Source organism: Corvus brachyrhynchos, unplaced genomic scaffold (genome assembly GCF_000691975.1).
Source record: "Corvus brachyrhynchos isolate BGI_N302 unplaced genomic scaffold, ASM69197v1 scaffold220, whole genome shotgun sequence".
Lineage (NCBI taxonomy): Eukaryota > Metazoa > Chordata > Aves > Passeriformes > Corvidae > Corvus > Corvus brachyrhynchos.
In genome coordinates, this window is record NW_008236209.1 from 5756952 (window position 1) to 5767403 (window position 10452).

The 10452-nt window shown below is 54.5% G+C and overlaps 1 protein-coding gene across 1 annotated transcript in view; it reads right to left on the minus strand.

The window, feature by feature from the left end:
• Positions 1–478: 478 nt before the first annotated feature.
• The window catches only part of FAM155B (family with sequence similarity 155 member B), a gene marked incomplete at its 5' end in the record, with an annotated part of 22203 nt that continues 12229 nt past the window's right edge, over positions 479–10452 (minus strand). The window contains 2 exons of the mRNA XM_017741831.1: positions 479–4930; positions 5425–5596. Coding sequence (XP_017597320.1) covers positions 4530–4930; positions 5425–5596 — 573 coding nt within the window. The remainder of the gene's footprint in view (positions 4931–5424; positions 5597–10452) is intronic.

Below are 10452 nucleotides of genomic sequence, written 5' to 3' on the forward strand. Positions count from 1 at the left end.
AGCCCCATCCAACCTAGCCTTGGACACTCCCAGGGATGGGGCAGCCACAGGGTTTCCAGGCAGCCTCAACAACCCATCCCAAACCTCCATGGTCGGTGCCACCAGAGACCAGGAGGCACCTGCAGAGCTCAGCATGGGGACGCTCCAGGGCCTGGCCCCAAAAGATCCTGCCCAGAAGCAGCAGATATCTGGGATTTTCCCTTTATTCCCTTCCTCCAGGCAGCAGCCGAGCATCTTCCAGCCCCGCCTGTGGCCCTGAGTGGCAGTGAATGAACTGCCCTGACATCTCCTCTTGAAGCAAAGCAAAATGTGTTGAAGAAAAACCAGTTCCAGATGTTTTCTCAGTGTTGCCAAGTTACTCAACATGTTCTGCTTTAGTTGTCGATGCTTTCAAAGCGATTTCCCTAACTCCGAGCACGAATGGTGAGGGCTCTCCCTGGGAATCTTCTGCCTGGGGCTACCATGGATCTGTATTTTCATAAGAAAAAGACTCAACTAATGATTAATGTTCCCCAGAGGAAGCGGGGCCTTTCTTTGGGATTTTTCTTCAGTTATTTTTAATTAATTTGTACAACTGGCAGCTACATGAAAGTGCAAAACCCGGGAATAACGCTGGACCCAGCTCCCTTTGCTCCTTCTCTCTCCCCACACCTGGAGCTTGTGGAGACAACATCATCCCTCACCTCTCTGGGGATGAGAAACCCCCCCACCAGGGAGGAATCACTGCTTCCCACTGGGAAGTTTCTCTGAGCAAAGAGAAGTTTGTCCACTGAAGGAAAAGCTGAGTTTTACATATTAATCCCAACACGGGGCACCTTCTTTAGGGAGAAGAGAGATCATTGGACGAGAAGGACAAAGCCCCTTGCGTGTAAGTTCCTGGTAAGATAAATCATTTAGAGCTGGTTTCCAAGGTGGCTTTGGGAATGTGGAAAGCATTTGGGATTCCAAAGGGCCCCTGCTCTGGTGGACACAGGGCTTAGGGTAAAGCATCCCTGGATGCACAGGGCAAGGAAGTCCCTTCCCTTCTTATCCAGGCACATTCCCTCCTTTTCCAGGCATATTCCCTCCGTGTTGTAATAAAAATAATGCCAGTGGTGTTAAGTGAGACAATGTCACCGTCTGCTTCCCGGGCTGTTCTCTTGGAGAGCAAAGCCAGAGTGCTCGGGGATGGAGGATTAGGAGGTTGTAATGTCAGACCAAAGGCAGGAATTTTATCCGACGGGCTCCTGATGATGGACTGCTCCATACATCGCTTCCAGCTGCTCCTGCTCTGGGAACAGCCTTGTCTGGATCTGTTTAAGGAGATTGGCAAAGTGTTGAATGCAGCATATGGTGCCCTAAAACCACAGAACTTATTGACAGCAGCCCAGACTCGCTAAAGAAAAGATCTTCCAAAGCCTTGCTCTGGGAAGACTCAGCACTTTCCTCCCACTTGCAGCAGGTAAATCCCATCCTGTGCTCCCAGAGCGGATCTGCATCCTGTGTGCTCCCTCTGGCATCTCGTCCTCCTGGGAACACCCCCCAGGCGCCACAGCCTGGAAAATGCATGGATCTCCTGCCCTGGGGGCTTCCTCGCTCCTGGTGAATGGAGCTCAAACCTCCCCAGTAGCCACTGCAACCACCGCAGTTCTGAACTGACTCCACTTCCCGATCCACTGGGATGCAGCACACGCTCCTGGCCTCCCGAGGGAAGCCTCCAGCTGGTGTTAGGGAAGGTGAAACCATTTCTCACAGCTCCCAGGTTCTCCCAGCAAATCCCTGCCAGCACCCCCTGAAGATGTCTTGGGCTGTTGGACCTCACTCCTGCAACTCTGTGGAAATCATGGAATCATGGAATGGTTTGGGTTAAAGGGATCTTAAAGCCCATTCTGTTCCACCCTCTGCCATGGGAAGGGACACCTCCCACTGTCCCAGGCTGCTCCAAGCCCCATCCAACCCGGCCTTGGACACTTCCACAGCTTCTCTGGGAATCCCGCATCACCCATCACCACCCCCAAGCCTGGCCTGACGCTCCATCACCAGCAGACACAAGGGCCTTGGGGCAGGGAGAAGGACACACATCCCACAGGATGGTTCCGGATCTGGATCTGGACGTGGTGCAGGGACTGAGGCCGGGCCACGCCGTGCCCACCAGCGCTGCTCAGTGTCACACGACACAATGAACAGGGCCAGTGACTCAGGGCCACTTGCTGACGCACCACACTGGGCTATTCTTCTCTCTCCCGATGAGTCGCTCCAAGATTGGACACAGCCTATCTCCGAGAGAGGCGCCTGGAATTAGCTTAACTCTTGGCAGTACAGGAGAAATCTAATTTCCTTTGGGATCCAGCTGTCTGGAGGCTGTGCTCCCTCCCCTGGCCTGCCTGGGAGCTTTTGCTCCTTGTCAGAGCAGCTCCACAACCCACTGCTCACAGAAAACCAAGGAACTGGATCCCGGTTTGCAGAACTGCTCCATGTCCAAATGCTCTGATTGGTGTAAACTAGCCTGAAATTATGTGGATGTCATGAAGAATAGTCAAATGAGGGACATCCTACTTTTTTGGGTGTTCAGCAAGGGAATCTGCTTGGGAAACACTCTCCATCTTCCATGAGCACCACCTCTCCCACCCCAAAAACACGGGACAATGGGATCACAGGCCTTGTCTCTGCAGGACTTTGGGAACAGGCAACTGGTGGTGTGTAAACATCACCCCAAAGCTCTGAGATTCAAGTCAAAGCAGGAATCAAACATTCAGCTGCTTCTCAGAGCCTCTTTGGTCTGGAAATGGGCTGGAAACGTCAGGAAACCTGTGCTTCCCACGAGATGCCCGGTACTTCCTTCTTCCAGCCAGGCAGGAAGTAGCTTTGCTCATGGGGCTCTGCTCACAGGGCTCTGCTTGGTTTTGCTTCACCTCAACAGACTAGAAATCATAAAACTCCTACAGGTCATCAACTCTGGGACTTCTTGGACCCTCACAGGGATCTGGGATCAATTTGGGATGCAGCAGGACATTCCTCCTGCTCCATCCCTGTCTCCTGCAGTGACCCACGCAGGGCTCTGCTGTAGGTTCCTGTCAAGAGCCAGCCTGGAAACAGAGGGACCATCCCAGCCCCTCTGGGAGCAGGGGGTGGGTTCACACCCAACTCCTGACCTCGTGCTAAAACACCCCCTCTTCCTTCCCTGCCCACACCCAGGACAAATTCCAGCCCCTGGTGCCTGGCCTGGAGGCACCACCTCGCAGTGTCCATGCTGGGAAACAGTTCTGGAGGGGGGGGGTGGAGAATTGGGAGTTTCCTAGGAAATGACCTGGGGATCAGATCCTAGGGATCTGATGTTTGTTTGGGGCTGAATCCCTGGATATGCTGAGCTCAGGTTAAAAACCACCCCAAGTGAGCCGAATGAGGCTGCACCAGCCAGCACCTTGCCCGGCCAAGTCCAGCTGGGCTCCCAGAAATTTCCGGATCTGGGAGCATCCATGGATTGAAACTATTCACAAAAATGCTCCTCCCTAGCTGGGCTTTATTAGTGCCTCTTTGTGTGGGAGACTCTCCCTCCAAGCCAGATTTCTCCAGCCCGTTTGCCCAGTCCTCCTGCCATCCAGTCAATGATTTGTAGCTGGGAAGCATGGAAGGATGCCTCTGGGATTTCCTGCATCCAACTGTTGCCACGTGGGATCCCTCTCCCTCACAGCCTGTGTGCCGCTGGAGTCACATCTCCCCAGCTCCTCACCGAGACAAGTCCCACCAGCCAGGAAGGACAACAGAAAAGGTTACACCAAATCATCAGGACACTTGGCAAAGTGGGACGTGGGAATGCTGGGAACATCCCTCCTGCTCCATTCCTCCTCCCTCTCCACCTCCTCGCATAAAGGAGCGGGAAAGGCCAGGCTGGAGGAGCAGCTGGGATGTGGTGAGACCAACCCCGAGCGGTACCACAGTGCAGTGTCACAGCGTCCCACTCCTGTCCCCAAGCGCCATCAGCGAGGCAGTGCCGTGCTGAGGACACTGTGCCCCACCAGGGTGGTTCTGCCCCGAGCTGGTGGCTTTTCCCGGGGACAGGAGTGGGCCAGGCTGTGCTGGGAGGTGCTGCCCCTCCGCCTGCTCCCTCGGGATTCACAGACCCAGGAGAAAAGGAACGAGGGCTGGGCCGACTGTCAAACCTCGGCACGGCACGGGCAGGGGAGGCGCGGGCGCCCAAGGCACTCGCGGCAGCGGCCGGGGGACACTCGGCAGTCCCATGGGGACACCCCTCGATTCCAAGGGAGCCCTCCCCTCGGTCCCCCCGCCCCCATGCCATTCCTGCCCGCCCGGCGCCTGCGGGGCCGGGAATGCTGCCCCTGCCCGAACCCTTCTGGCGCCGGGTCCCGCAGCCCTGTGCGCGTTTGAGACTCTTCACCACGGGGATGCCCCGCGCGAGCAGCTCTTGGGGGATGTGCGGGGGTGCGTGTGCGCCACCCCCAATCCCGTGCCTCCCATTGGAGGAATAGCATGTGCCCCCCTTATGGAAAAAGATCTGGCGTTCTCCTTGGAGGTCGGCTCTGCCCTCCGCGTCACTCGTCCCGTGCCACGCTCTCCTCCAGGGCGGGCGGGGCCTCCAGGCCGAGCCCCCCGGCGCCGCCGTGCACGCTCGAGAAGGACACCATGGTGTGGAGGAGCATCAGGACCAGCACGCACAGTCTGATCCTGCTGCTGCCGAGGCGAGACCCCGCGGAGACCGGCAGCAAGGACGGGGAGCGGGGCTGGTGGTACTGGTGGTGGTGGTGGTGGTAGAGGTGGTAGTGGTTCTGCCGCTGGTGATGGAGGTGGGGGTCGTGGCGGTGGAAATGGAGCGACTCTGACGCCGTGGATTTGGGGGATGTGTCCTCGTTGCTGTCTGGGGGGTGCTCGCAGGAGTCCCATTGCACCTCGCAGCACTTGGCCTCCTCGTCGGGCAGCTGGTTCTCCAGCAGCCCTGCGGGAAGGAAGGAAGCAGGAGGAGGGGTCAGCGCGACACTGAGGATGAGGCTGCGGAGGGAGCGAGCCCTGGTGCGTGCCAGCTGTGGGATGGGCACATCTGAGAAGCAGGACACGCAGACACCCCCTGGGACTGGCCCCCAGCATGTCTGTGAGCCTGCACACACCAGCAAGGTGAGCTCAGGGCTCCCCAAATCCTGCTCAGAGAGCTTCAATATCCCCACCCTGCTTTAATCCATCACCTGCAGCTCCTTCCACGCTTTAGCTTTCAGAGGTAGGACTTTCACCTCCTGTGCTGAGATGTTGCTGTGGCCCCATTAACCCCTCATCCTGCACCCTTGGGACGGCCACGTTTTGGCATCAGGCAATGCTTCCACACTGCCCCTCCTCCCACTCCACCCCACAAGCCTTCCAAACGCAGGAAGTGGCTTGGAAATTCCCCAGGGCTCACCATCACCCCCCTGTGCCCAGTGTGAGCCCAGCCCTCCTTACCCGTACAGATGAAGCCAGGCAAACCTCCATAGATCAGCTCGTCATTGTCCGGTAACACGAAGGGGCACCTGGTCTGCACCTCCAGGCAGTATTGCTTGCATGGGATCCGCTGCCGGCACTGCTGCTGGGTCACGTTGAAGTACTCGGAGCACAGCCATGCCTTGTAGACAGCCTGGGGGAAATCATGGAGAGGGACACGTCACTTCCCAAGTACTGGCATAGCTGGAGTGTAAAAGGGGAAGGGAGAGCTCCCAGCTCTCGTGGGAAATGTGTGTCGGGGTCACTTGTTGAACAGCGATGGATTCAAACAAGCCACTGGAGTGTCACAATGGTGGAACACATCTATCCAGATAAGCCCACAACAAAAACAAAGCTAAACAACCACATGGAATCATGTCCCCTACAGAGAGGCACCGTGACAGATCCTGCCAACACCAGCGACCCAAGAGCTCAGTCCGTCACACAAAAATTCAAATGCTCTGGGGATGTCCTCATCCCCAAAACACCCCAGTGCTCCCCAGGGCAGGGGAAGGACTCATGTCTCCTCTGAAGTGCCTTGGTCCCCACCAGCTCTGGATGTGGGACATGGGACAGCAAAACAGATGGTCCTTACTGGAAATTTCCTGCTGGAAAAGCTGCTGGACAGAAGCAGATGGGATGCAGCACACGTAGCAGCTGCACGTCAGGCTTGTCCCTCTTTGCCACCAAGTAACACTTTCCTCACCTTCCCCACCTGGTCCTGGGAGAGATTCCCGATTCCCTAACATCTGGAACTTCTGCTGTGCCATTTCTTTTGGCTCAAAGGGAAAACTTTTTCATTTCCCATGGATGTTCTGGCACTGGGATGTACCAAACAGCGGTACAGGTGCCTCCATGTGCTCTTTCACCTTCCTGATGCTTCCAGCTGTGCTTGGCAACATTTCCAGAAGGAAGAGCACCCTGGGGCTTCAGCTGTGACTGCAAGGCTGTGCCACATTCCCTGCCTCTCCAGCCTGTCCAGAACTGGGTTTCCCTCTTCCCTTCCAGCCTCCGTGTGCTAGTGTCCATTGCAGACAGCAGGGCATAGCCCAGACGGCCTCAGTTACAACCATATTCCCAAATTTCCTTCATCTCCCCAGCATGAGGCATGGGGGAAGTTGTTTGTCTCCACTGGCTGTAGCAGAGAGGGAGGGAGAACTCCATTTCTCCTGGAGTGCATCATCCATCAGGCTGCAAAAAACCCGTGGCACTTCCAGCTCATCCATGAACTCCTGTGGGCACAAGTGACAGCACCACGGTCATTCCACGACCACATCCAGCCTCCTTTGAAACCAGCTAGAAAGGGCTCCCTGTGATTCAAAGGGAATGAGTTTCCCTCCTCGGCATGCTTGGAGAAACCCCATGCTCCTCCTTCCAGCTGCATTTTCATTTTCTGGAGGCTTTAAACCCATCACTTCTTTGTTCCCCCGTGTTTTCCACAGATCCTTATCATCATTTGTTTGGCACACGGTGGTGTCTCAGGATTACAGCTGGTTGGGAAATTCTTGGCAAGTTATTTTAGTTTGGCTTTTTTTTTTTCCCTGGAAAATGCCAAATCATGAAACCCAGAATTTTCACAGCAGTGTGTTAGCTTTGGTGAAACTTCCATCCCAAAAAGTTTAATGGGCACCAGAACACAATTTTTGGAGTGAACATTTTGGAGCAGTCCCCAGTACTGTGGCCGGGCCTTTCCCCTGGGAGGTGGGAATGCAGGTGCTTGTTCTCCCTGTCCTGTTTGATGTTAATTACTGAGACACAGTGGAACAGCTCCAGAGGAGGGAATGACTCTGCAAACAGAGTGTGAGGACACAACCAGGAGGGTTTTGAGGCCTGGATCTGCATCCTTGAACACATCATCCCTGCAAGTGTCCGGGGCCAGGCTGGATGGGGCTTGGAGCACCCTGGGATACTGGAAGGTGTCCCTGCCTGTGGCAAGGGGTGGGACGGGATGGGTTTTAAGGTCCCTTCCAACCCAAACCATTCCACGACTCCATGATCTGCCTGAGCTGATTCCCTAGAGCTGAGGAGGAAGAGGCCATGCTCCAGATGGGCCACAACCCCCACTGCAACACGTGCCCTCCCTGATGGCCTCTGCTCCCTTGGGGACAGTTTCAGGAGCAAGGGGACACAGGGACAGCAAGGAGGACACAGCAGGACCCCTCAGTGGGTGGCGCATGGCCCTCTGCAAGCCCCGTAAGCTCTTCTCCATTGGGAAAGCAGGACCTGTCATTGCTGGAACCTCAACAGGATGTAAAGGAGGGTTAGAGAGCTAAGGGGACAGTGACACTTTACACTGATGGGACACAGCACCAGGGGGGTGTAAAATGGGCTCCAAAGCACCCACTGACTGCCCAGGGTTTATCCAGACAGGACACATCCTTATTCCAATCTGAGGACTCGACAAGTCCTTGCCTGGACACAACGCTGTTGTTTCCACATGCTCCAGACACACTCCAGTGTAATCTGGATCAAAACAGAGGGGGGCCTTGTTAATTACCTTAATTATTTGGGCTGCCTTTAGAGCAACAAGGAGAGGGTGTCCTGAGAACACCCCGACCCTCGGAGCATCCAGCAGCGAGGGGCTGGAGCAGCTGCTCCTTCCCCTGGTGACCATTCAGGATTTTGGACAGCTGGTATGGAGACTTGCTTGAATTTGAACTGGCTAAAGTTGGGCAGGATGAATTCCCCCCAGTTTTCAGGATTAAAAGCCAGATGGATTAACTAAACCACAAGCAGCCTGTAGTTTAAAGGGGAATTATGACACACAAGGAGCTGGATGGGCATCACTGGTGTGCCCAACCCCATCTGGGATGGACACCCTGAATCCATCCCTCCAGCTCAGCCTCTTTTCCAGCCCTCATCTGCCTTAGGATAAACATCTCCATCAGTGGGACTTCCTCGTGTTTCCCAAGGAGGTTGTTTCACAGCACTTATCTTGCTGCCTACAAGTTTTCCTTCATACTTGACCTACATTTTTCCATCCAAAAGTTCACTCCCTTCAATCATTCCCTCCACCATTCCCTCTCCCTGCTCCGTGTTTACACATCTCTAATATTTGCAGATGTCTCACGCTCCCCCTTTAGTCACAACTCAGGCAAGCTCGGCTGATTTACTCGCTCCCATCTCCTGCCAGCCTTCTTCCCAGCTCCAACCCTCTCCCACGCTGCTTCCCAGATCCCAGTCACATCCCAGCTCCCACCTGGGCTCACGTGCAGCTCAGCATGGAGGGTACACTGGGTGCTCCAGCAGAGGATTGTGGGTGTCACCTCAGCTGTCGCAGCTCCAGATTTGGGTGGAAAAGGCAGCCGGAACAGGAGATTTCCCAGAGCTTTGTAGGAAGCTGCTCAGGCTCATCCCATTCTCCCATGGAAACACAGCTGGCACAAGCAGGCTCTGCATGGATCCACAAGTTTTCCCCCTAAAATGTTTGTGCTGATTCCCATCAGGGAATCAGGCAGAGGGTTGGGATCACAGACATGGGACATTCCATGAATTTAATGAAAACATGGAAGGAGAGACTGCAAGGAGCTGGTGATACCACTGGGGAGGGCAGAGTTGGAGCACTCATCCAGAACCTGAACCAGGATTCCCTGGGTGCCTTCTGCTTTTCCTTCCCTTTCCAGGGCACCCGTCTTCCCTGAGGGAAGCACTGATCCCAGCCAGTCCTTGCCATTCCCTTGCTGCAGATCCTCCAGGTGCTGCAGCAGGATTTCCTGCAGCTCTGCAGGATGGAAACTGCCTGTGTGTACTCAAAACCAGAGACATCCAAGATCTGCTGGTCCAACAGGGCTCTCCCACTCAACCGGGATCAGGCTGAGACACAGGTGAATCTCCAGGAGATCCCAGCATCTTCCCCTCAAGCATCCACAGAGATCCATGTCACAGGCAAGGAGCAAATTCCCTGCGATGCTCAAGGTTTGGTATCTCCAAGCTTATCCCACACAATCTCCTTTGTTCTGCTGTTAAAAAGGACATGTGGGAATTTAGGACAGGAAGATATTTATTCCCTGCTTAGATCAACTAGGAAAGCTCCCTGGTTTCCATCCTTGCCCTCTCTGGATTCTTCAGGAAGCGGGTTGGGCTGCAATCAGTGTTCCTGCCATTCTGGTCTGCCTTTTGGCAGATCTCCAGCCTGGCCAAGTAAATATAAGTGACCTGAACTCCAAATAGCTCCAGTTTGGTGCCCTCTTCCTGCATTTTTAGCTCAGAGGACTGGCTGTATGACTCCAAGAAAGCACACGGAATTTGGCTGGCTAGGAAAAGAGCCAACTTCAGACACCCAATTTATATGGAAGGAGGAGGACAGCCTATCGGAATTTTGCAGGTGGGATGAAATACCTCATCATAAAAGACATTAAAAAAACCCCAAATGAATTGGATTTCCAACAGTGAATTAAGCTCCCTGTCTGCTCACACTTCCAGCAGGATCTGGAAGCAGCAGCCAGAGGGACAGCGCTTTCACAGGGAATTCTGTGCCAAATGGGAGTTCTTCCCTGCCTGCACTACTCCCTCTGTCTCCTGTCAGTACCAGGACAGCATTCCCCACCAAACAGCTTTTCCAAAGTCTTTCTGTTTCTTTAGGATTTCTGCACAAATTTGGTTACTTCAAGGCCAGGCCAGTTGCTGGCAGGATGTTGGAAACACTGGCACCGCCTGTGGAACCATCCCAGCTACATTTTGAGAGAACCGAGGAGCAGGAACGGAGCAGCATTGTCAGGACACACCACCACTGCAGAGGATGCAGGGCTTGGGATAGTTTGGATGCCCACTGGGAACGCCAGCTGTAATTAACACAATAAACTGTTGTTTTCCCATCTGAACAGGAATCAATGCTCGGGAAGTTTCCCCAAGGAAAATCCTGCTAATGGCACAAATGTAACAAACCCTTCTCCTGAATTAGAGGCAGGGGTTGGGACAGCATCCCCAGCCCAAAATCCACTTCTCTGGAAGGGGGAGATGCAGACTGAAATGGGAGGATAATGAAGGCAGAAAGGGAAATAGGGAGTTTTT